Below are 25,831 nucleotides of genomic sequence, written 5' to 3'. Positions count from 1 at the left end.
TAATAATTATAAAAACACAAAAAATATTCGTAAAGATGAATTAAAATTTAATATTTTACTACTCACAAATAAAAACGAAGCAAATTCTATAAAAATTATTATAAAACTGGGTGAAATCAGATAGGACAAGAACGCACCTCTATTTATCCATTGCCACCACTAATCACTATAGCATTCAAAACTCAGTCTCAAAACAATAATAGTATAATTGAAACTTCAAAAATCAATTTAATACACAATCAAACCGCCATAAAAATTTAGTCCTCTTAGTATACACAAGAAAACACTAGTATCTGCATCTTTAAAATCTGTTTGTATTTAGTATTCTTATTATTTATTTATTGATTATGGTGGAAAAGACGAAAACCCAAAGTGAGAAAGCAAGAAAGAAGGTATAAACAGTATATTGACCAAGTTATAAAAGAGCTTCATCCATCACCCAAATCCCCCTTAGGCCTTAACCTTAACCCTCTCTTTCTTCTTCTTTCTTTGTTTCTCTTTAATAACCTTCTTCATCTCTCTCTCAAATCCAAAGCAACAACATAGCATAGATATCAATTTGCCATTTTGAGCTACATGGACAACCAACGCAACCATCTTCATTCTTTCGCTTACTTCTGCCCTGGAAAGGTACCTACTTTACTTCATTCATTCATAATGCTTAGTGGTGAGTTAACTTGCATGCTTTAGATACAAATGGGTCTAATAAAAAACATATCTTTGTGGATTTTGTGTGCTAAAATTCTTGCATTGCTTGTGTTTGTGTTAATTCCGCAGTCAATGGAGGAGCTGAAGCACTCACTATTATGCACAACACTGGACCTTGAACAAACAAAAGCTGCAGTTCAAGCAGAGCTCAGAAAGAGGGATGATCAGCTTCACAACATGAGGGAGCTTCTCAACAAGGCCATAAGGGAAAGAGATGAAGCTCAAGACAAATACCAGAGGCTTATCTTGGAGAAGTTATTTCTTCAACAACAGCAGCAGCAAAATGCTCCTCTGTCTGGAATTTCAAGCATTGAGGATGATCCTAGAAGAGGGATTGACTCAAGCAATGGCCTTTCATCTTCTGATTGTGAAGAAAGCATAGTGTCCTCTCCAGTTATGGAGCATTTGACTCAACCCCAAATGCAAATGCAAATGCAAACTCAGCCTCCACCACCACAACCACCATTAGTACCATCTTCTGTGAGTGATTCAATGATTGAGTTGACACCAGATAGGCCATTACCTGAAAAGGGGAAGCTTTTGCAGGCAGTGATGAAAGCTGGCCCTCTTCTTCAGACCCTTCTCCTTGCAGGACCACTTCCTCAGTGGAGACACCCTCCACCACCACTTGAGTCCTTTGAGATACCCCCTGTCACTATTCCTTCTGTGGTGGCACCACAACCACCACCACCACAACCACAACCACCACAGCTTCTCCACCAAGACTCCTTCATCAATGGAAGCTGCAATAACACTGCCACCAACAACTGTGGAAGGGTCAGTAGGAAAAGGGCTTTCTGTGAGAGCACTGATTCTCCTTCAGAGACCAAGTACCAAAGGATTGTACTCCACTGACTCTGTCACTACTACTTCTACTGCTACTACTACTACTAAGTACTAAGTCAAATTCGCCCATTTTAGTTAAAATTTATATATTTACAATCTTATAGGTTTAAAAAGATTAGGAATAGCAAGGTGGTATTGCAACTGATCTAGCATATGTACAGTGGTTTGTTCTAGAGCGGTGAGTTTATCCGGATTTTAACTATGTTGGAGAAGATTAAAAAGAAGCAAGGGTCATGTTTTCGGCTTTTGGTGATACTGGGGTGGATGAAGGAACTTATCCTTGGCATTTTCACCCTTCTCTTCACATTGTTCTTTTGTTACCGTGTGAAGAAGTGAAAAGGGTCTCTGAAATTGTAATGTAATGTAATATAACTAAGATACTGTAGCTCAGTTCAGCAAGTGGTGTGAGTGTGTGTGTGTGTGTGTTTTGTGTGTGAGAGAATGAGATTGATCTGTGTATAAGATCACATCAACAATTAAGAGGGATGAGTGATTGGGTGTGGAGTCGTTGGGGTTGGGAGATTGGTGTGGCCAACAACCAAAGGGAAGGCCTTTGAGCTCTACTTGTCGGGTTAGAGGGACCCACAAATCAGAATCAGGATCTATTACCGGTGTGATGTATGATTATATTGATCTTTTTTGTTTAGGCAACTTAATGATTCTTCAAGTCTCTAATCTTCTTTTGAAGGATTATTATTTATCTATCTATCTATCTTTACGCCTCTTTTGTGTAATCCTAATACTAATTGTCTTACTAAAGCCTCTTTTTTATGTATCTGAACCCACTTGACATTAAGAGCGAGCCAATGTTTATCTTCTTTTTTGAAGAGGGACAAGAACACATAACTTTGACAAACATAATCTATCATGTTCGGTGGAAGCATGGTAAAGAAAGGAAAAATAATACCCTATACCAACAAATTAAGCATGCTATATTAAGGTATTAAAAAAAGGGGTTATCCTTGGTCTTGTGCAACAAGGTACCAACTACCAAGTATGTTAGCAAAGTGTCAATTTTGCAGTTATCAACATCGATTACAAGGATGTAAGCCATGTTCTCCATAAATGTGACCATGTTACTCTGCCATCTCCATAAATCACATGGATAGTGTTCTCTAGAGGAGACAGGTAGAGATACAAAGAACGAATGCATAGCTTGGTTCTTAAGTAATGTATGTATTGCACGTAATTTCCAACTGTTATACTATGTATTAGCGTTATTACCTTTGTAGATAATGATCATGTATGAGAAGCAAATTGATTTCCTAGTGGAAAAAAGAAAAGAAAAAAAAATAGAAAAAGAAAACACTATGTCTATGTGTTACTTTCATTACGTCAATGAATATATCCTGTTAAGAACGGCAATGAAAGAAGTCCCAGAAAACACGCTAAGACACAATCACAATCCTCATTTCTCAACAGTTAACAATGGCTGCGCAAATGGCGCCACTCGTGCCTTACAGGACATTAGAAGAAAAAACAACCTATTAGTCAAGACGAGGCCTGATAAGAACAAAATCAATGCAACACATGTTAACATCACAAAGAAGATTGTACACATAGGACACAAAGCCCAAGCCCATGGATTCAATGATGGGCTTAAGTTCAAGGAACAGAATAATTATCACCACCGAAAAATTATGGAGAAGTTTCAAAGTTGGTGACTGCGTTCAATGTGTAAAAGGTTTAGGACGTCTTATTCAAAGAAAAGGCCATATAGGCTTTTGGAGATGAAGGAAGACTTGCTTGACCACAGCCCCATTTGTTCAAAATGAAAAAAATTAGGCAGAACTCTACTAAGTGTCACTAGAAGGCAATCATTGAACCCAGTCCTTCTTTCCAATCTTCAGAGTTTCTCAGGTTTCAACAAGACTTGGCAACATTCTATGGTTGGAATATTATTTTATCTTATCTTCTGAGTCAGGTCCATTGGGGGCATTAAGGTACATAGATATCTGATACAGTGACACCTAGAAGAGTTAGAAAGAATGCAAGTACATTGTACTATTCAAAAACAAAAGATTCCAAGGCATGTGAATGTGACAGAATTAGCTCTAAAAATTGAAGATGCCAAGAGCATGTGCAAATTACTAAGCAGCCTTAACTTGTCAAAGGGGAAACAAATTTTCTATACAAGTTAACACTAGCCGCTACATGAACAGGGAAGGGAAACTTCCCAAGATTATCCCAATAACAATGTAATTTGACGCAAATGCCAATTCCACATTGCAAGCTAAATTTTCAATTTATGAAAAATGAGCAGCTATGATCTCTACATATGCTTATATGTAAAGAATTTGCCTCTGCACATTAGACTAACATTGGATAATCAGCAAAAATGCTGAGATTCTATTGGTACAACAGCGTATGACAGCAGCCCTCACTTATCTTCATCTTCATCTGCATCTACATCTACATCTACATCTACATCTACATCTACATCTACATCTACATCTTCATCTTCATCTTCATCTTCATCTTCATCTGCGACTTCGTCTTTGTCTTCACTGCCAATCTGTTTTTTTGGTGACTCACTGCCAATCTCTCTTTTTGGTGACTCACTACCATCCTGTTTGTTTTTGTTTTTTTCTTTTTCTTTAGTTTGAGTGGCTTTTTGAGCATTATACATCTCAGCAACCTGTAAAAAGGGATTAAAGCATGTCAAAAGAATCAAATGTTTCCGTTTCCCAGTAACTATTATTGTAGTCAGATAATAAACATGAGAAATGCTCAAAACCTTGCGCACATAAGTCTTAAGTTGACTAAACAAGCTCAATCACAAAGCATTGTTCCCAACAGGGCAACAGATTATGAAAACTAATTAACCACAGTAATTATCTAATTAATTAATTTTGTCATTGGCCTAATGCACCCAACTTGGATGCTACAAGTTTATGTAAGAACTTGTGAAGATTATACTTTACCTGCTCAGATGATGAGGCCTGCTCGGGTGTTTTGTCAGGTCGAACTCGAACTAGCCGTGGGAATCTAAGAGATATGCCCTTTAGGGGGGAAAAATACATAGAGATACACCATTAAAGCCTGTCGATGAAAGTTAAATGCAGCAAGTGCTAAAAATAGTGATAAAAAATGAAGGACGAAATTCTGTTTGTCTCTGACGTTTGAGTTAAGTTCTAATTTTGTTTCTAACATTGAAATGTCAATTTTTTCACAAACGCCTTTTTGTCATATTTTAGTCTTCTGGTTAAAACTAAAATTTTTTCTTTAAAAAATGTCCCTTTTCCTCCATCATTATCATCTTCTAGGCACTGTCCAACAATTGTAATTTTGGTGGCTGTAGCAGTGGTTGTAGTGATTTGGTAGTAAAAATGATGGAAGAATAAGGAAAAAAATTGATAATAATAGAGGGAAAAGGATATTTTCGGAAGAAGTTTTAATTTTGACTATTAGACAAAAGTAGAACGAAATAAGACGTTTTGGAAAAAATAAAACATTCCAAAGATACGAAATTAAGATTTAACCCAAATGTTAGAGACTAAGACAGTATTTTACCGTAACATGAATAACCAAAACGAGAAACCAAAATTTGTAGTTTCTATAATCAATTCATTTGTTTCTACTTTCTAGTACCTTATCTGAATCTACTATGCCCACTGCAGCTCGGTAAACTGGGCTAATGGTCAAATCTGCAGCTTTCACCTCCCACACCTGAATAAATAAATAAGATAATACATGATCAGAAGTATTCCCTACAAGTTAAATTGCGATAAAACACTATACTTAAGGAAATATAGTTTAAGTGCTACTTATCAATGGCATATAGTACACTAATAGAAAATGACCTCATATCTTCCATTTAAGCAATAGAAAGAAGTGTGCAGCATTCCAATAATCAAGAGGCAAACGACAACTCATTGACAGAACTAGAGAACAACAAAATTACCAAGGGCATACAACACTCTTACCTCACTAGCTTCAAACCAGACATCAGGCATCTTCATTGTATCTCCATATCGATAGTATGGCTGAAAATCACTAGTAATATTAGGCAGGATTCAAACCAGGTTCAAAGAGGAACAAGAAATGGAGGTACCTTTGGCCCAGGAATCACTTCAGAACCAAGACTTTTAGAACGCTGTTCGAGCACGTCTTCAGTAAATCCCGTTCCTACTCAGAGTAAAAATTTCAAAATATGAGACAATTAATTTTAAGAAACAAAGGAACTCAACAGTTACTTAACAACATCCGATCACTCACCAATCTTACAAATACTTTGAAATTCTTCGTTATTGTAGTCATAGCAAGCAAGAAGAAAAGCACCATAGACTCCTACAAGACATCATTCAGCTTTCATTTCAAACCACTTTGAGCTCAGTCTGTAATATAGCATTATGTAGAAAATCCCTATGGCATACATGATATTGACAAGACAATATTGGAGGTAGCTGTTCTGCAATTAATAATAAAAGTAACAAATACAATACAGGCATCAGCATATCATAAAGAGTATACTTTATGATCACCTGTACGTTTCCCACGTCCATAGAATGCAGCTATAGGTACCAAATCTAGCGAGTCCCCTATGCTGCACATTAGAGAGAATGAATAAACAGAAATCCAGTAAGATTTAAGAGAATTAAGAAGTTAAATATTACACCCTTACTTATCCAGATAATCTTTCTTCAGTTTTAGCCAATTGTGTGACCGATTGGAAGGTTCATATGTAGAATCATCATTTAAAGTTTTAATGATTAATCCCTCACAGCTGCAATTCAAGGGACAAGCAAAATGACAAAATTAAACATAAAATTGGGTGATGGAAGAACAGAAGTGACGAAATTTCTAAACAATTGAAATTAAATAGAATCAATAGGAGACCTTGACCCAACAGCTTTGTCGAGAAATTTCTGAATTTCCTCAATGTCATTTGATGTTATTGCCGTTGCATACTGAAAAACTCCAGTTTCTTCTTCAAAAGAGGCATAAAGATGCTGCAATGAGAAAACAAGCACTTGTCAACATATTGTTCTTTACTTCTTGTTTATACAAAAAGCCTATTAAAAATGAGGCATAACAGTTCACAGCATCTACATGAGATTCAACAACTAATTAATGTTTGCATTCCACTTCATTGTGTGAGTACTTACTAAAAGGGCATAAGCTTTTGGTATTGGTCAATGCCAAATCTTTCAACTAAAGTACACCTGCCGAAGTACTACATTTTTCAATTCAACACACCTCTGCATTGCCTGAATGATATTCTGGCTCAAAGCCATCCAGCCCCATGAGAATATATTTACAGACCTCAGTTTGACAGTACTTGTGGAATCAAATCCTTATCACTAAGTTACAACCTCTTAGCAATGCATTAGCCTAGCACAAGAACTGCACAGTATTTTTAGTTATATCCATGTAAAGGTGTGCCAAGACAAGACACTAACTCAACCTACACTTTACAATGAATGTACTACTTATTTATGCCTTAAAGTTTTGTCTTAAACACCGGAATAACATCTTAGGGTTTGACCTTCAGCTAACCTTATAATAATATTTGAAATACAAGATAAAGGAGACAATAAAATGAAACCATCGGCAGAGCAGAGATAAAAGCTGTACCTCTCTACGGATTTTCAGGTTATCCTGAAGAAGTACTCGGCCATTAAGATACAGTATATCAAAAGCAAATATGCAGACGTCAACCTTTATATTATCCACAGATACATTTTTACGAGGCCGAGTAGCAAGATCCTGTCAAGATATTAGGTCATAAACATAAGTCCAATCTCAACTGCTTACATAAAATAAAAGTAATTGCATCATCTAGACAGGCAAGACAGCATAGAGGCGATTATTAGCATAAAAGAATGTCTTACCCACACAAAAAATAACCAGTATGAAGTGTACCTGGAAAGAACGGATGGTCTGTTTCTCACGATCATATCCAACAATTTCACAATCAAGAACAAATGATGATACAGTTGATTTCTTTAACCTGTTCATTGATGGCAAATATCAAAATAAATTAAGTTTAAGAAATTTTAGAAGCAGTTGGTGTAATGATTTCAATGTAATCATAACAAAGAGTGTTGATAATAGAAGTATTGATGATGACCCAAAAAAATGTTACTAGTCCTCAATTATAATATTCCAACTCAGTTTTCTTCACCTTGAAATTGCAGCAACAACATCAGGAAACTTCCCAGTATTCCGCTCAGCATTTCTACTATAAATCTCAACTGAACCATTTTCCATGTAATGTACCTGTCTCAATAAAGTTAATGTCATTGCACATATATAAATAGATAATACTGTGCAGTGTATTTCCAATAGAAAATTTGAACATGAAAGTGTCACCTGGGCACGCTCTCCATCATACTTGTATTCACAAGTAAACTCCACATCTTGCAATGAATTTAGAATATCAGAGATACCCTTCGTTGGTTTTGACAGCATAGGTCCAACTGGAATACCAGGAGTAAAATTACATATTGATGGAAGTTTCCATACACCATGCGTAAGAAGTGCAGATACTATTTCGTCGTAGACAGGAAGAACAGAGTAGACTTGTTTAACAATTTTTACAGCCTGATGAAAAAAAGAAACCAGAAATAAACAAAAAGGAAATAAAGAAAGAATCAATTCACTAGAGTGGTAGAGCCTATAACTTAATACATAAGAACCACGAAAATGTTGTATCATCATATAGTGCTGAAATGCTAATGCAACCCACAATAGACATTGTCAGCACTCCAGCCTCACAAGAATGAGCTTTGTATACTGATTAACTCCTTGCACTTTGTAACACCCAAACCAAAAACAAACAAACAAACAGACAAACTCTTTGCATCATATTTCCCAAATCTCAACAACCACAATGAGATTAACTTACCTCTTCCAAAGGAGACTTAATGCCAGCAGGTGGTTTAGAATGTTCTTCACTCTGTACTGCTGCTTGGCCTAATGCAGCTAAGAGAGTTTGCTCAGCCACACCAATCCGCAATTTTCCCTAGAAAACAAACCCACAATGTGATTAATATTTAATATGGAGAAGTAAGCCTTCTGTATTTTTTCAATAAAGCAAAGCTTCAACCTGTAGAAAACAGATAAGATATTGAGGTTCGCAGTCAGTTGCAGCAACAAGAAGTGCCTTTATATGATTCTTTTTCTTCTTTTGACTGTCTCTTCCAGATTCCTGTACACATTAGAAGTAAGGACAAATTGAGAGAATCCTACCAACATTCAGCTCTCAACCAAATAAATAATAATGAAAAGATCTTCCAAATCCCCAGATACTTGTCTTTCCTTCTCTTACAAGATACGAAATATGCCTATTAAGTATTAATATCCAACATAATCAACAATTAGAGAAGAATTGACTTAAAGACCAAAACACATACAAATCTTTAATTAGTCATGATAGAAAACAAGCCTCTTCCAACCATGATTCAGTATCAACAAATGAGTTGAGATACGGACAATATTCCGGAACCGGAACGATACTAATAAGTCAAGTTCCAATATTTTAAATATAAGAATAGGATCAGATAAGGATTTTTGTTGTTTCTCAGGTGTTCGAAAGAAAATTAAACCTCTAGAAAAACACTAAACACTAACATGTCCCTACATCTAATAACAAAGCACGAGCTTGAGAAAGAGGGAATGTGTTGAAAACCTTGGCAGTGCTTAATTGCATAACATACAAATATGACAAAATTTCACCTTGGCAATAAGACGGAAGGTGTTGAAAACCTTCCTAATAGTCAGAGCCTCAGGTTTCCGCATCATGGACTGAGATGAACGGCACTCCTTGGCAACTTTTCCCAAATCACCCACTTTCTGCCAACAACAAACAACAAGAAAACATTCATCCTAAAGTAAAATGGCAAGTCATCAAACAATCCCCATTGGGAAAGAGACAGTCAAAGACTACAAAACCCAAAAGAGTCACCTGATACTGCGTCTTGATTTTGGATTCAGTACTTCCAGTTGCCTCAGCAAGTGCCCTAATAATCGAAGTCTCGCCAATTCCCAATTCCAGCCCTTCATGCGCCGGAGCAACCCTACCATGCATTTAAACTAACTTAATTTGCATCCAAAGCACTTTAAAATATTAAAGAATCTTAAAATGAAAGTTAAATTTCACAACTTTTGAAACACTCACCTCTTCGCGAAGAGATAAATCAGAGGCACAAGATCCTCAGGGGTAGAGTATATCACAGTCTTCATCAAATTGCACACAATATCTGTCATCTTGATTCTGCCAGGCTCCATAGAAATCATGTCAAGCGCCAACGCCAGTAACGAGAACGGCACAGGCGTGCCCTTCTCCCAACAAGCCACTGAGCTAGGATCGAATTTCGAAGGCTTCGCCTTCAGCTGCGGAATGCGCTTCTTCAGCTCCTGCAAGGCAGATGAAGAAGACACGTGGCGAGTCTTGGTCGGAGGAGGGCCTTCTTTCTCCGGTTCTTGCTTGGGCGGGTCACTCGTTGGCGTAGGAACGGTTTCGGAGGGTTTGGGGTCGTTAGGGTTTAGCGTGGAGGTTGGAGTGGGGAGAGTGGAGGATGAAGGTTTTCGTTTCTTGGGAGAAGAAACAGTTGGTTGCTGCGACTGCTCGGCTTTCTTCTTCTTGGCAGCGGCGGCGGCGGCGGCGCGAGCACCGGACATGAGAGCGTCGAAGGCGGAGGGTGGTTTGGTCATTGTGCGATGGGGGAAAGGGAGAGAGAGAATGTGAGAAGAAGGAAATGCGAAAAAGGAGAGAACTTTAACGGAAATGGGGCGGCAGAGTGGTGGGTTGAAGAAGCATGGCCGGAATGCGAGCATCAACGAGAGAGAGAGAGAGAAAGAGCGCGCAGAGAAATTTGTGATGATATAAATGGCGGGAACAACACTGCTTCCACTCTTCTGGAGTTCTAGTAAAGTACTAGTTTCACAAATCATACGACTATGAATTATTAATTATTAATATTTTAGTTTCCTTTGGGCCTAGAGTCCCGTAACTATTAACTAATCACAAGGCCCAATGATTACAGAATTTTGAAAACACTAGGCCCAATAAAACACTATGTTTGCATGCAAGGCGGTCTAGAGATAATGATTTTTGCTTTGAAATTTAGTTGAAATCAGTAATAGAGAGGGGAAAAAAAAGTATAGGAGGCCAACTACAACATAAGTTAATTCAAGTTAATTTTTTGTATTTTTTATTTTGAAATTTAAAAAAATTAGAATAATAGAGAATTATTTTTTGACCTTTTTTTTTTCTTTTTTACAACAGACTTCCTGTTTTTCAACTAATTGACTTTAGTTAGCTACTATTTTAGTTAATTTTCTAACGACACTGCAGATAAAAACTTTTAGTTTGGGTATGTAAGTATATAATATGTGTGACTAACTGACTATTGTGATGTTGTAATACCTAAAATTAAAAACTATTTAAATCGTCATTCTGAAATAATATATATAATTATATATATATTTGCTTTCTCTTATTAGGTTAATTAAACAAGGCTGCAATAATATTGTGCCATTAGTCACATGACTTGTGTAGTAATCTCGCATTGTTAACTTTGTAATGGTTTACAAGAGTGTGTGTATATACATAATTACAACCACAAACTTTTCAAGTGGGTGAACTTGAAACTAAAGTTGATGCTATCTCTGAAGGCTTCAACTCAAAGACATACATGAACCTATATGCAAATGCAATCATGGAGATATTAATATTTGAGCGGTGTATTAAAAAAACAGTACATTATTAGTCTTTCTTATATGTATATTTATAGACTCATGAATGTGTTTCCTTCTAAAAGGAAAAAAGGCCATATCAGACAAGCCCTTGATGTCTTTGTTAACTTGATGATGAGGTTCAATCAAGGACATGGGATACATACTCTTTGTTTGGTTCCACTACTATTTTGTGTCATGTGTCATTGGCACCTTCATGTCTCATCATTTCTTCACATTTCATTTATTTGCTTCATTTTGTCCTTAAGTTCATTATTAATATTCAATAAAATCAAATACCTTTCCTTTTAATTAATCTAACGTCAGTTTAAATGATGCCCATTTCATGGAAGTTTAATTAGTAGATTATTATTGTTAAGACTTGAATGTGAATTACTTAATTAAGAGAAAATACTATTGTTAACTATTGTAAATATATTTGGTGTATATATATAATTATTAAATATATATACACATGCTCTTCAAGTTCGTTCACATGAACAAACTATTCACAGTTACAAAGATATAAATGGTATAGTTGTGTATATTGTATAGTCTACATCAACATAGAATTGCATGAGTATTTTAACACTTTTTTTTTTAACTTGGTAGTTAGTAAAGGGAAGATATAAAACATATATAAAATAAATTAAAGGTTTTAGTAGACAGGTATGCAGTTGGTTATTAATATGGGGACAAAGGTAGATTGATGAGTTAATCAAGGAAAATGAATGAATATGTAAGTACTACTAGTTAATTTTTTTTAAAAAAAAAATATATGTATAACAAAAATCAGTTATTAAATTAAATTAAATTAAATTCATTATCATATCTCAATGTATATTTAAGTGTATTTTTTATATTTTTAATATGTATTTTATATGAATAATTGTTTTTTAACATATACATATGCCTTAAATATGCAAAAATTATAAACAAATTAAATGGAGCTTCATGTGTTAGTCAGTTAGTGATGGTGATTATTAACTGAATTTAAATGTGTAAATAAAGCTGGTTGAATCTCTAATTTGGAGTGCATTTTAATGCTTCTCTATCATCTATATCTTCTTCTTGAAGGCCCCTCAAATATAAAAGTAAAATTAAAAAAGACCAAGAATTTAAATTTGTCCTTATATAACGCTCCATATATAATAATTAAGCGCGCACAACTACTTAATTTGCTCCTAAAAGTCTAAAACTGATTAGTACAATTTTATATACCATGCATGTAGTGTATGATTAATCATGCAGATATATATAATGTATGTGAAACAAAAGGTTGTTCAACAAATTCAAATGGACTCTCCATGATATTAGTACCACTACACGTTGGCTTGGTTTACTAAAATTTTGATATTTTAAATTAAAAATATTTTTTAAATATTATAACAGTTATACTTACATTCAGTAAATTAAATTAAAAATATTTTTTAATATATACAAGTAACAATAATTATATTTAATAAAATAATTTTTTAAATTTTAAAATACTAACATTGGTTAATCGATTAAATTAGTTTAATTTTTTAGCGATTAACTGATTTAAATTAATAAAATACAAACAAAAATATTTATAAATATATTATTTTATCATATTCGATTTAATTTTGATTGAATATTAGTTTAACTTTTAAATTTTTAAATTCATGGCTCTATCAATTTGATTTTGAGAATCTTAAACATAAGTCATAACCTAAGCATAACCTAAGCAGAAAAGTGGTCCATATTAGCAAACTTGAAGTTGCACAATGGCATGCAAAATTTATTGACAAGTTTTTGGATGGAAAAACTTTAGAAAATTTTTGAAGTGTACTGTATATCAGTGTTTAATTGTTGATCTTAATTATAAAAAATATATATAATTAAAATTAACAATAAAAATAAATGAAACACTAATGTACCGATATATTTAAATTTTTTCCAAAATTTTATGATTTTTTACACACTAACTATGTTATTAGTCAAATCTTATAAGTTCTTTTTTTTTTGGTCAATGTGTTACTTCGCGTAACTATATTGTTTTTCATTGAACTTAAAATATAGAGGGGAAGAGAACCTTATTACACGGGTGTTTATGGCTGAGTTCAGTTCGAAGATCCGACTTTACCCAAAATATTTTAGAGGCTAATTTGGTGTGATTTTATTGAGTTTAGAGTCGAGTAACGGTTTTAAAAATAGACCCGATAATTATTTCGGATCGGGTCCGTGTTAAGACGAATCTGGCTTTACCCGACCTATGTGCACCCTAAGAAAACTAAAAAAGAGATATATGTTTTAAGTTAATTTCAATATTATGTTATATTAATTGTAAGTTTATTGTTTTATTTTTAATCACATTTGTTGAATTAGAAAATAAATCAAAAAAGTATCAAATTAGAATTTATAGGCAAATTCAAGTTCAAATATAGATATTAATTTTTTGGTAACAAATTTTTTTTTTTATAAATAAGTGCATCATAAATAAGTTTCTTTATAAATGATTGTTAAAACTTTAAAGATTCAGTATTCACCCGATTTAGATCCGGTATAGTTGTGGCCTAAAAATATTTAAATTTTATCAAGTTTAGAGTCGGATTATAGCTTAAAAAATAGATCCAATATATATTTATGGTCGAATTTAAATTAAAATAAACCCGATTTTATCCGAGCATCAACATCCTACCTTATTCCATTATTACCTTTTTTTTTTCTCCTTTCTATCTTGTTAGCGTGATATTCTTTTGAATGATATATAGATTCCACTTTGATCATGTAAAGCAATGGAAACTAAAAGGCAAACAAATAATAGTACTTAATTATTTGATTTATTAAAATTTCCAATCCCTTGGATTCCTAAATGCTAGTTTGAATTGGTCTCCTTGAAGGCCCCTCAGATCTCTATTCCATTTCATATATATAATATAAAATTCCACTTCCCATTTGTTATAAAATAAAACAACAAAATAAAATTCTCCTTCATCAGAAGAAGAGGGCATGGCACTATGGCAGCTAGGATAACTATTTCATGTTATTCTAATAATTTTTTATTTGCTATAATGACTTATAAATATAAATATAAGCATAACTGTATCATGCTTCCTAATGATTTTGCTTCTCACCTTCTAAACACTTACTACCGAAATCATTATTAATATTTCATGAGTAAAGCTACTTTAACAAGTGTTAGCTAAATATTATATTCGGGATAATTCATATATTTTTATCTTTGTGAATAATAAATCATAAAATATAAAACAAATAGTTAATGGTTACTATAATTATTCTTCATAATAAAATATCATTCATATTCTTTTAATACCAAGACAAATTAAAGAACCACTTTAGATTTTTGTCTTTCTGAAAAATCCAATATAAAAAGATAGTTTGTTAACTTGTGAAAAATGACCTTATAATACATTACATAAATAAGTAGAGTTACTTTACGAACATTAAAAAAAAAAACTTTTATAGACAACGAGATATAAAGTCTAAAAAAATAAACACTTTAAAATTTTAGATATATAATCATTTTAAATTTTTAATAATAATATAAAAACAAATTATCTAAAGTAAAAAATGGTCAAATAAAAAAAAGAGTTTAACTATTATTAATTTATATCATGTATGAATTTTACTATTTTAATTTTTTTTTGGTGACTACTATTTTAATTTAATAATTATTAAATTTGTATTTTTTGTGATTTAATATTAAAATCCAATCCATAATGTAGTAATAACTAGGTTTAATTATTCTGTTGGTCCCTATAGTTTCGTGAAATTTTTAATTAGGTCTATATATTTTTTTTCTTTTTAATTGGGTCCCTACATCATTTTTTTTTTCAATTAAGTTCTCTTAGTAGTAATTGACTTAATTTTATAGGGACCCAACTAAAAAAAAAATTGGTACAGGGACCTAAATAAAAGAAAAAAAAGTGTAGGGACCCAATTAAAAAAAACTTTTGGTGCAAGGACTCAATTAAAAGAAAAAAAAAATAGAGACCTAATTGAAAATTTTACAAGATTATAGGAACTAACAGAGTAATTAAACCTAATAACTACAATGAATAAATTATGACTTCAATTTTAGATAAATAAATTAAATGGGCAAAAAGAATTAGTGAAAGTCAACACAAAATCTTTGAATGTTACCTTGCATGATTTGAAGGGAAATCATGGTAATGGTAGTTGGGTTTAAAAAAAGAAAAGAAAAAGGGTAAAAACAGAAGAAAAGGTAGAAAAACAGGAAAACCAGACAGAAGAGGCAGCAGCAGACACAAACATTTGCATTTGGAAAAAGAGTGAGAAGAGTCACAACTCACAAGTGAAGTCAAGCACACTCATCAATCATCACTCTTCACTATAAGAATCCATCAAATGAGCCAAAATTTTCACAAAATAAAAAGTCCAAACCAAATCAAAATCCAACTTTCTTCTTCTTCTGCTTCTTCTTCAGTCCTTTTCTCTGTTGCAAGTTCCAAAACTTCACTCACTGTGTGCCACCTTCAAATTCTTCTTCAATTTCCATCAATTTGAAAACTTTGGCAACTTCCCACTTTTTCTCTTTCTTCGTCTTAGCGCCACCGTCCTTCCCACAACCGAACAAAACAAAACAAAAAACACTTAGCAATTAGTATTCTTCTCCGTACATCAATTAAATTCTTCCACCGTTTTTATCTATCAAGGTAACTCTTTCTTTTGCTTTTTTGAATTTAAATAGTCAAAAGATTCCAGCTTTGAAAAACTTACTCACTCATATTTTGTATTACTGGCTAGTTAGATCTGATTTCAAACACACAGACACTCGGTGGATGTTTTATTTTGAAAGCTATTCTGCGTGCCCAGTATCATTTTGTTGCAGAATGAGGCTAACGAAGATAATGGGGTTCATTTTTGTAGGGTTTTGAGTATTACTAGCTTCAAGTTGTGGATAAAGGTTGAACTTTTAGCTTGGTGGTGGTGGTGGTGGTGCATGTGAGAGAATATGGAAGGGAGGATGAAGAAGTACCAAAGGCAAGTGAGTCCTGAGAGGGCAAAAGTGTGGACTGAGAAATCCCCAAAGTACCATCAGAATAGGAAGGTTCCTGTGATTTACTATCTCAGTAGGAACAGGCAGCTAGAACACCCTCATTTCATGGAGGTTCCAGTGTCTTCCCCTGAGGGGCTATACTTGAGAGGTAGATAAAGGAATTCAAGAACCAAAACTTTTTGTGTTGTATTGGGGATGTTTTATGGCTTGTGGTTTTGAAATTTGAAGGGATTTGTTTCTGTGTGCAGATGTGATTGATAGACTAAATGCTTTGAGAGGTAGGGGAATGGCTTCCTTGTATTCATGGTCTTGCAAGAGGTGAGTGACTTGTCACACATTATTGTTCAATTTGTATTTCATTTTTCACCTTCTAGCTGGATATTTTAAATGACATTATTGTAAGACTTGTTTTATATAAAACCATTCATGTAGTAATCCCTCTATTGGGGAATGGTCCAATTTTTATGTTGTTGTTTCCATTTTGGATTTTAGAAAAGTTGATTCAGCTTAAAGATTGCAATTATAGAGGAAACAATGAAGAATTCTAAGCTTGAATTTTGTTTTGATGTTTGTTCTTTTCTTTTGGTAACTCAGAAGCTACAAGAATGGATTTGTGTGGCATGATCTCTTTGAAGATGATCTAATTCTACCTGCCCATGGGAATGAGTATGTCCTCAAAGGCTCTGAACTCTTCGATGAAACCAATTCAGGTAAAGGAGAGAGATATCTATTGTACTTATGTTCAATAGGTGATCATTTGCTAAGATCCGAGTGAATCGATTATTCAGGATCTCAATTGTTGTGAATTTGGCTTTACACTTTACAGATCGTTACAGTCCCATTAACAATGTCAAAATGCAAAGCATGAAGCTGTTGCCAGGGCCACCTTCTTCTAGGAGCCATGATGAAGCTTCCTCTTCTGATAGCATGAATGGGAAAGAGATAAAGAACTCCCAAGAAGATGAGCTTTCCCAAGGACCACACTCTGGTTCATCGGATGTATCTCCGGAGTCTAGAGATGAAAAGAGTGACTCTCTAAGCTTGGCCTTGACAGAGTACAAAATCTATAAGACTGATGGACTGGCAGACGCTTCGACTCAGACAGAAGAACGTGTCAGCAGACGGAAAACACATAAAACTTGTACAAGGGGTGTATCAACAGAGGATAGATCATTGGTATCTGAATGCCATGAAATTTGTCGAGTTCCACATGCGAAGGACAATCCTGAAATCTGTAGAGATACCATTTCACCGCCTCCCTCGACTTCAAGTCCTTCATCTTTTGTGGGGAAGCCTGAAACTACTTTGGAATCTCTTATTAGAGCTGATGCTAGTAAGAGGAACAGCTTTAGGATTGTGGAAGAAGATAGCATTCGGATGCCTACCAACACAAGGTTGAAAGCTTCACATTTGCTCATGCAACTGATCTCATGCGGCTCAATATCGGTGAAGAACCACAGTTTTGACCTCATTCCTTCATACAAGCCTAGGTTTTCCAATTCAAAATTCCCGTCTCCATTGTTCTCAACTTCATTTATGTTGGGAGAGTTTGATTGCTTGGCAGAGAATCCAAAGCTCATGAGCCTTAGATTGGAAGATAAAGAATATTTTAGTGGGAGTTTAGTGGAGACTAAACTGAAGGAAGGAGATGGGGATAATGCTCTGAAACGCTCTTCTTCCTATAATGATGAGAGGTATGTTATGCTTTCAACACCGTTTTCTTAACTGACACAAACTGGAGGAACTGGCTTATGAATTGTAATCATTGTTTATATTTCTAGTTGCGAATGATGCTAGATTCAGTAGATTGAACTGAAAACTAGTTGTGTAGTAGTCCAAAGTGGATAATGCTTGAGTTTCTTGCTGATATTTTTTTGTCCAAGACTCAGTTAAAAATTCTCTCTCTCTCTATTACACACATGTATTAAGTATTTCATTGTTGACATACAAAAATCCATGCCTTATTGTTGACATATCTTCTGTTAATTGGTCTTAAAATAATAACAGAATTCCATAGAATTTCATGAGCTTAACTGCTAAGTGCTAAGATATTTTCAACTTTTAGAGTTTTGTAATTGTTTTTGATTGGCATCTGATAGGAACACGGTAGTCATCACATCGTGGCCAATGTTTCATCTGTAACAAAACCAGTACACAAATGTGCAGGATATATAAAGAAGCAAAACAAGAAGAAGACAAGGAGGAACCATCCTCAGGACATTCAAAATGCATTCCACGATCAATTACTTCGTTGACCAAGCAATTGCGAAGCGAATACATGAAATCCCCCATTTCTGACGAATCGAGAAGCTCGTCTGATAGAATTGACAGCTCATGCAAATCCTCAGTAAGATCAAATGGTAGCAGCAAAAGAATCACTGAACCTCTACCAGGGAAAAAGCAATCTTATAAGATAGATTCATTTAGAGAAGATGAGATGATCAAAATTGAAGAAAGTTAAGTGTTGATACTAACTTGTTTCTATTAATACTTCATTACTTCACTATTTTTCCAAAGAATATAGATTGATTGGTTTGATTTTAACTCAACAGGCTTGCTTCAGGAGCTCGGGTTATAATCCAATCTTTGCCATACTCTGACACACCATCTAGCAGCTCTTAGAAATTCAAGTTTAGGGTGGTTCCACGGCCATCTTAAAGCCGAAAACTACTGGTTTTTGGCTTTAGTTTGAATTCCACATGATTGAGTGTATCTTGCTAGGCCTGCATGACATTTTCATAAGCCTACAAAGCGAAGAAACCAGAGAAATACTTGCATGCTCTTAAATGACATTTAATACGTATTTCATGAACATTCATAGTGGTTTTTATTTATAATGATTAAATCTTGTGTAAAATCAAAGAATGAGTGGTTATGAATGTTTCAAGAGTATGTATTAAATGTGTTCTAAAAATATGGTTCGGATCATGTAAGTACTTTTTGATGGGGATTGTGAGATCATTGCAAATGGTGTGGTCCCTGTGGTCCATTCTCTCTGTTAAGTATGTGTTGTGCTGGTTAGAGTGACTATAGCATTCAGAAATGAAGTGATTGCACATTCTGTTGTAACTACATACACAAATGTATCACAACCTTTTCACCCTTTTTGTTCAGCTTCAAATCATTGGTTGCTATTTCATGGCTTGCAGCAAAAGATGTGGGAAAAAGATAGTGTTTGAGTCATTTTCCAAACTCATATCTTGGCATTGGTTCTGATGTGATGTGATGTCAAATGCCATGCATGTGAGTTTTGAATCTGACATTGGATTCGTTTGTGTTTTAACTTTTTAGAGCTTCAAACTAACGTTTAAGTTGGATGATTAGATTTAAATCTCAAAGCTAAAAAGGTGACTAAAAGCTAATTTTATGGACCCTTTTTAGCATTAAGAGTGAGCTTTCCGGTCAAACATTTAAAATGTTTGGATTTAACTTTATGTAAATCAAAATGGTTAATTTGAAAATTTGACATTTAAATGGTTCTATAGCCTAGAGGCATCTCTACCTTTTAAGTCATTGACAATGATGATGTTTGCATGGTTCTTTTTGGTTTGAAATTGAAGACATGATCATTGTTGGTTATAGAATTAGTCACCGACAGTGTGCAATTCAAACTTGCAATTCTTATGTATCAAATAACAAATTTCTTTCTGAAGGAAAACATTAACCTCAAGAACAAAACATCTTAGTCAATGTTATGCAAACATGTATGGTCTAATTTGACATTTTAACTTTGTTGGGTTTTTATATTCATTTCTTATTGATTCTTTTCTTTTGTTAGATTATGAACCACTATGACCTTTGCAACAAAGTTCCTTAAAATGCAGTCTTATATTTGTTGACTCTTATTGGATTTTGTTATATGACTTACTAGTATTTTTCTCTCAATGAAATGATTGAGTAATTAAATTAACACAAAGAATTTAATTTTAGTGTATTAATAGTATTTAATTATATCTATTTTTTGAATAATCATCTTCGTATCTATGAAGTAATTAGTGATATTATATAATTAAATACATAATAAAATTGATTTATATTGTGCATCAAAACTAATTTTTTTTAATGTAAAACTAATTTATTTATTCAGTAGCTTGAGGCAGGAAAATAGGACACTTAACGAAGAGTGGTTTCTATAATCCATAGAATGGGTCCCATTTATGTGTCTTTTGCAGCAAACAAGAGGGGAAAAGTGGGGTAATGTGCGAAAGCTTTATAATCCCTTTCATGCCTTTGGTCCCTTGAGCTCATCATCCACACTACTATCCATTCCTTATTCAATTATAGAATCTTGGGTTTTACTCTAAGCTAAAAGAAAAACTAGGTCACATATATAGCACTTGTATCTTGTATCTTCTCACTCAAATCTCCCACTTTGTTTGGTCTTTCTGGCTATATTTATCAGACAAACCTATATGTACTACTTTTGTATATTTTACCTATTTTATTTTCGGTTTTGAAGGTGATTAATAAGAAATAAGAGAAGATTAAAACCTATATGACCATTAGCTTGCTACATGCATAAGCAGGATTCAAAATTTTGATACTTACTTAAGCGGACAAATAAATTGATTACTCAACTAACTCAAATTGATTATTGCCATTGTTATTGTACATTTTAATCTTCTTTGTGTATATTTCAATAAAATGAAAAATAAAAGAATGTTGGAATGGCCAATGATTGTAAATGGATAACACTCCAAGTGCTAGAAAGGTCCATTCACCCAAATAGTGTTAACAACCTTTTTCAATTTGGATCCATGTGACTCCAATAATTGTGCCTTCTGCAACTCCAATGGAAGAAGCTAAAAATGTTGAACATAGAGCCTGTTGGGGAAGTAGAAGTTGTTTTTTCTGACTTTTAAATTATGAAAAAGTTATGGTATGCGTGTTTGACACTATTTTAAAAATAATTTATAACTTCTCGACAAATTAATTCATAACTTTTTGAAAAAGTAGAAATATATGACTTCTCCTCCTCGATAAGTCATTCTATCATTTCCGTAAAACAAATGACTTCAAAACAAAAAAAAATATACTTTCATTCTTGACTCTGTAAAAAAATAATGGAAATACTGCCCCACCACTATTTTCACCCAAGATTCCATCTGCTAGAAGTATTGGCCTTTTACCATCATTTTTACGTAATGATTTATCTGCTGAAAATATTGATCCTCCACCACTATTTTAAAACAATGTTCCATCTGAACCACCTATTGCATATATTGGAGGAAATTCTAATAGAAGTAAAAAAAATAAAAAACAGTAACAAAATATACATTGACACACATTTCACATTTATTTTTTATTTTTATCTACCATATCATACACAATAAAACAACAAACACTAACTACACAATAATTTCTTTGGCATTGCCATCAAGACTATTGTGAATTAAAATTTTATTATTATTTACCACATACAAGAACACCTTTATGGGTGAAGATAAAGTAGAAGAACCAGTTTTTATCTAAAAAATGGAACTAATAAGAGATTAAATAAAGAATTAATTGCCTAAACAATTATAATCTTAGTGATTAGGTTATAGAAAATCAACATTCAATATTGAAAAGTATTTGTTATCATCGTTGTTTTAATATCTATTTTTTGTGAAAAAAATTTTGTATTTTTTGAGTTATTTATGGAAACGCTACAACTTTAAAATAAGTACTTTTATAACTAAAAATCCAAACACACAATAATTTTAAGTTGTTTACCCAAACTGAACCTCACTCCTCATACCCTAATGAATGCGTGAAATGGGTTTAACAGGAATTGTTATAAAGAAACGGATATGCGGCGCTAACGATTTAATAACTATCTTTGTAGCTCCAGAATGAATGTTTCAGTCTATGCTCCTATCTACTTTCTGGATATACCAAGAAAGATGTACGGTCTAATGGGTGGGACAAGCTCTTCTATTCTGGTTCATGGTTTCTCTTAGCTCTATGGTTCATCCGGAGGAAATATCGATCTATTATGCGCCTTTGCATCTAGCATTGGGTAGACCTCATATAATAACGGTCATACCTCTACCCTTTGTTTACATTACTCATGATTCATGAAAGACACTTATGAACGAAAAAAGAATATTCATTAAAGTTATTCTCTCTGCTATTCTCAATTTAGGTTGAATCGGCCCAGATTTGTATAATGTGAGATCAGCAGCAAACATAAACAAGCCCAAAATAAAAAATAGGGAATAATACACGGGCTATTAGAACCACCAAAAAAAAAGAGGGCTATTATATATTTTAAGAGAAAATCATAAATAAATCCATAATTTTTTTACTCACAAAAACATTTCCCCAAGACAATTGAATTTACAGAAAAAAAAAAGATAATTGAAAACTTATTTGTATTTGAATTTTGTGAGAGATTCAATTGTTTTCACAATAAATGTTATATATGATTGGTTTTAAATATTAATCTTTAATAATACATATTAATAATTACAAGTATAAATCAAATTTGCTCATTGAGTGTCAAATTAAGTTAGGTCAAAATCCACTTCTCCTTTTATTTTGACCTATTTTTGTTGTTGACCCAACTTGTATATTTTATCAAATTATTCAAACCAACCCATTATAAGACCTGACTATATTAGCAACCCTTAGTTGTGTTCTAATTTCTTTTAATTTTTGTATCTACTCTAAACATTTTTCTGTTGCAACTCCACTTATGATGGAAATTGTGAAGCTATGCCACAATTTTCCATGTCAATAGCAACTAGGATAAAATCATTCAGCAAAGATTCATATAAGAAAGAAAGTTAAAACACTAACATTGCACCATAAGATATAAAATTCCAAGTACAAAATTTGGAGCTTGAACAAGCCTTGTGCCTTCCTCTATAACATGAGCAAAAGAATTCTACCAAATGATAACCAATAAAGTGGTCCGGTTTGGTCTGGTCTGGTCCGATCCGATCAAGCCGAGTGCTCCGGCAAGGTCCAATAACACTCACCTAACCATCTCAGTGACTCTTGAAGAACATGAGGTAGCAGGGTTCCCCTGTATCTGCCTTGTGTTATAAGAGTTGCAACTTAGGCATTTATGTGCCACAACATGGAATTGCACTTGAGAATTCACTCCACAATCATTACACAGAATCCACACCTGATATTTTGATTAATAGATCAATATTCAAATCCTTTGATCAAATAATGTTATGTTAATAAAAATTGATTGTTACTTACCATCTTGTTTTTGTAGGTTTCTGGCATTGGAGTTGAAGCAATCTGATAAAAAAATGTTTGAATGTCATCCTTCTATGAAGAAACCTAATATATTTGATGTGCCTAAATTAAGGAGAAAATTGTGATACACATACCACTTGATCAAGCTTCTTCCATAAACTTGACATGTCACAAATGGATTTGGAGCAAACCGGACAAGAGTACCTATGATGTCTTTCCATCTCTTTGACACACTCCAAATGTATGGTATGCCCACAAGGCAACACAGTAATATCCCTTAATGTCTCAAACAGATACTGAAAATTAAACAAAAACCAAACAAAATGAAATCATGGGGTTCTTCCCAAAACATTTTACCATAATAAAAGAATAGTCTTTATAGTTTATACCTCAAAGCAAACAGGACAATTGTGATGCATTGCTCTTTCCACACAGCGATGACCAGCTTCCATTATTTTAGAGTAGCAGCACCCTAAAACATATAATGATTAATTTACAATGATCAAGAAAAAAGATATAACTATGCAGAGAAAGCAGAAAAAAGTAAGGAACAATGAATGAAACTCACCACATTTCTTGCAATGGAAAAAGTTATCCTTTCCTCCAGTTCTGTAAGAGAGATTATTGATCAAACTCTGTTTAGCTTTGTGGACATAATTAATTAATTAATTAATTAAACAATAACAAAGTAGCAAAAACTGAATGAAGAAATTAAATTTACCTGCAGATGCCACAATCATCACAGTGGTACTGGTTCTTTGAAACCTGATCAAAGACAACAAAATTTTAGCACAAAAAGCACAAATTAAATAAGAAAAAGTAGTTCAATCAATGAATCTATCAAAGTAGGATTAGAGGACTTACATCATCATCAAAGAATTTGCAAGTGCCACAAAAATACTTTCCCATGCATACCCCACAGTTTATGCAGTACTGTTGAACCTGAAAACCATTACAAAAAATCACCAATCTGAATAATAACTTCAACCATATACATATAGATTGCAAAGTTAAGATCTTATGGACTTACATCTTGTTCTGTATCACACACAGAACAAATGACCTGAAAAGTAACCAAATAATCATCATTAACATGTTATAATAACCATCTCTGATTAACAGAAGAGACTTCTAATGAAATTGAATGCAAACCTTGTTAATTTCATGGCGTGGGATATCATGACGATCCTTAACATTAATCTCCTCAGAGTTCTGTCAAAAACAACAAACAAAAACAGAAACAAAACAATAAGTAACATTTTCTGCAACAACAAAGAGAACAAAAGATGATGAATTAAAAGAATTTCAACACACCTTAGCATCGTTGTGGCAATGCCTACAATCAAAAACCTCATCACAACATGGTGCTCTAATCTTGCATCTCCTTCTGTAATGTTTGCACCTGAAAATGTAAAAACTCGACAACATCAGAATCATCAAATAAAATAAATAAAAATGTGAACTTGATAAAAATGAAAAAGGTTAATACATACCCAAAATTCTCAATTCCAAGTTCCATTGGAGAAACGTGTTTGGAGCTGGATTCAGCAGAAGAAAAAACAACTTCAGCCTTGGTTTCCATTACTATTACTATGATGATGATTTAGAAGGTATAATATTAATGATGAGAGAGAGAGAGAGTGTGTGTGTGTGACATTTAATAAATATATTTATATAAATTATATTATATGACTAAAATTTAGAATATTAGTTAATAAAGACAACCCATGACTCTCTGTTGTGTTGTTTTGTGCATCAACTTAATCCAAATCTGACTTGGCTACACGTAATTAAATTATTGGTAATTGGTGACATAGGATAAGAAAAAACAACACCAATAATGCAACTTGTGACAAACAAAATATCTACCATAAATCAGAACCAAGTGGACTACAATAAATTATTATTACTACCATATATAAAAATTATATTTTCCTAATAATGAATTTTTAATGATAGCAAACACAGAAAAGATAAAATTTTGAATGTTTTAATAATTTGTAATTTTGAAAATTAACAATATTTAAATCTTAATATGAATATTTTAGGAGATTATATAACTAAAATAATATATTCTAAAAAAAGGGATAAAATATCTAAGAAGGTGGCGTGTCCACGTGTACATGTTGACAAATGTGGGACTTAAAAAATTCTAAGGAGAAGAGTAAAGAAAAAGTCTTTTCCATGTTGATATTTTCTGCTTTAATTATATGCACATTATTTTTATCGAAAATAGAGAGATTTAAATTTATGATTTTTTAAATAAATATAAAAAAATTATATCATTTGAATTATAATTCGTTAACAATAACATTATTTTTTTTATTGACTAATTAATTTGAACAATTATTGAACTTATCTAATAATTCACCCATCAATCATGGCAACATGTTG

The 25,831-nt window shown here is 33.2% G+C and overlaps 4 protein-coding genes across 7 annotated transcripts; 2 read left to right on the top strand and 2 right to left on the bottom strand.

Moving 5' to 3' along the window:
• The first annotated feature begins 170 nt into the window (after positions 1-170).
• LOC107629272 (uncharacterized) lies at positions 171-2,276 on the top strand. The gene is made up of 2 exons (XM_088509531.1): positions 171-630; positions 778-2,276. Exons 1-2 carry the CDS (start codon positions 577-579, stop codon positions 1,561-1,563), a joined length of 840 nt encoding a protein of 279 aa, XP_088365657.1. The 5' UTR covers positions 171-576; the 3' UTR covers positions 1,564-2,276.
• A 1,480-nt stretch (positions 2,277-3,756) lies between these two features.
• On the bottom strand, positions 3,757-10,446 carry LOC107629273 (DNA ligase 1). Its single transcript, XM_016332019.3, has 18 exons — positions 9,677-10,446; positions 9,464-9,575; positions 9,235-9,351; positions 8,606-8,707; positions 8,405-8,521; positions 7,870-8,100; positions 7,682-7,776; positions 7,420-7,507; positions 7,132-7,263; positions 6,394-6,506; positions 6,179-6,280; positions 6,039-6,100; positions 5,773-5,844; positions 5,609-5,682; positions 5,481-5,540; positions 5,146-5,223; positions 4,479-4,556; positions 3,757-4,192 (listed from the first exon to the last, which is right to left on the bottom strand). The coding sequence occupies exons 1-18, from the start codon at positions 10,333-10,335 to the stop codon at positions 3,935-3,937; spliced, it is 2,550 nt and encodes an 849-aa protein (XP_016187505.1). The 5' UTR covers positions 10,336-10,446; the 3' UTR covers positions 3,757-3,934.
• A 4,989-nt stretch (positions 10,447-15,435) lies between these two features.
• LOC107629274 (protein SOSEKI 3) lies at positions 15,436-19,374 on the top strand. Of its 4 annotated transcripts, none has more exons than XM_021117755.2 (7): positions 15,436-15,896; positions 16,111-16,388; positions 16,489-16,558; positions 16,835-16,950; positions 17,067-17,934; positions 18,407-18,701; positions 18,793-19,374. In XM_021117755.2, the coding sequence occupies exons 2-6, from the start codon at positions 16,196-16,198 to the stop codon at positions 18,699-18,701; spliced, it is 1,542 nt and encodes a 513-aa protein (XP_020973414.1). In that variant the 5' UTR covers positions 15,436-15,896; positions 16,111-16,195; the 3' UTR covers positions 18,793-19,374. The 4 variants fall into 4 exon arrangements, 2 of the variants coding, with proteins under 2 accessions (XP_020973414.1, XP_088365841.1); XR_015907595.1 differs by having other exon boundaries at positions 15,461-15,896; positions 18,340-18,701; XR_015907596.1 differs by having other exon boundaries at positions 15,461-15,896; positions 18,340-18,696; positions 18,793-19,154.
• Positions 19,375-22,968: 3,594 nt separating this feature from the next.
• LOC107629276 (CHY-type/CTCHY-type/RING-type Zinc finger protein) lies at positions 22,969-25,120 on the bottom strand. The gene is made up of 11 exons (XM_016332024.3): positions 24,931-25,120; positions 24,752-24,839; positions 24,590-24,649; positions 24,468-24,500; positions 24,302-24,379; positions 24,159-24,202; positions 24,006-24,046; positions 23,827-23,909; positions 23,572-23,733; positions 23,438-23,479; positions 22,969-23,357 (listed from the first exon to the last, which is right to left on the bottom strand). The coding sequence occupies exons 1-11, from the start codon at positions 25,017-25,019 to the stop codon at positions 23,202-23,204; spliced, it is 876 nt and encodes a 291-aa protein (XP_016187510.1). The 5' UTR covers positions 25,020-25,120; the 3' UTR covers positions 22,969-23,201.
• Positions 25,121-25,831: the final 711 nt, after the last annotated feature.

The sequence above is a fragment of the Arachis ipaensis genome, chromosome B3, assembly GCF_059453495.1.
Source record: "Arachis ipaensis isolate K30076 ecotype BB chromosome B3, ASM5945349v1, whole genome shotgun sequence".
NCBI classification, from domain to species: Eukaryota; Viridiplantae; Streptophyta; class Magnoliopsida; order Fabales; family Fabaceae; genus Arachis; species Arachis ipaensis.
Note: the sequence above shows the minus strand (reverse complement) of the source record. Positions and strands in the feature narration are given on the sequence as shown.

What these genes read in the sequence shown, in the direction of transcription:
- LOC107629274 (XM_088509715.1), top strand. Translation starts at nt 16,196, where the DNA reads ATGGAAGGGAGGATGAAGAAGTACCAAAGGCAAGTGAGTCCTGAGAGG. An exon ending in TGAGGGGCTATACTTGAGAG is followed by an intron (nt 16,389 to 16,488) that starts GTAGATAAAGGA and finishes TTCTGTGTGCAG; the next exon opens with ATGTGATTGATAGACTAAAT. An exon ending in GATGATCAAAATTGAAGAAA is followed by an intron (nt 18,697 to 18,792) that starts GTTAAGTGTTGA and finishes TTAACTCAACAG; the next exon opens with GCTTGCTTCAGGAGCTCGGG.
- LOC107629276 (XM_016332024.3), bottom strand. Translation starts at nt 25,019, where the DNA reads ATGGAAACCAAGGCTGAAGTTGTTTTTTCTTCTGCTGAATCCAGCTCC. An exon ending in ATTGCCACAACGATGCTAAG is followed by an intron (nt 24,650 to 24,751) that starts GTGTGTTGAAAT and finishes TGTTTTTGACAG; the next exon opens with AACTCTGAGGAGATTAATGT. An exon ending in TTTCCATTGCAAGAAATGTG is followed by an intron (nt 23,910 to 24,005) that starts GTGAGTTTCATT and finishes TATATGTTTTAG; the next exon opens with GGTGCTGCTACTCTAAAATA.
- LOC107629273 (XM_016332019.3), bottom strand. Translation starts at nt 10,335, where the DNA reads ATGCTCGCATTCCGGCCATGCTTCTTCAACCCACCACTCTGCCGCCCC. An exon ending in CCTTCCGTCTTATTGCCAAG is followed by an intron (nt 8,708 to 9,234) that starts GTGAAATTTTGT and finishes TAATGTGTACAG; the next exon opens with GAATCTGGAAGAGACAGTCA. An exon ending in TGGACGTGGGAAACGTACAG is followed by an intron (nt 5,845 to 6,038) that starts GTGATCATAAAG and finishes GATGTCTTGTAG; the next exon opens with GAGTCTATGGTGCTTTTCTT.
- LOC107629272 (XM_088509531.1), top strand. Translation starts at nt 577, where the DNA reads ATGGACAACCAACGCAACCATCTTCATTCTTTCGCTTACTTCTGCCCT. An exon ending in CTTACTTCTGCCCTGGAAAG is followed by an intron (nt 631 to 777) that starts GTACCTACTTTA and finishes TTAATTCCGCAG; the next exon opens with TCAATGGAGGAGCTGAAGCA.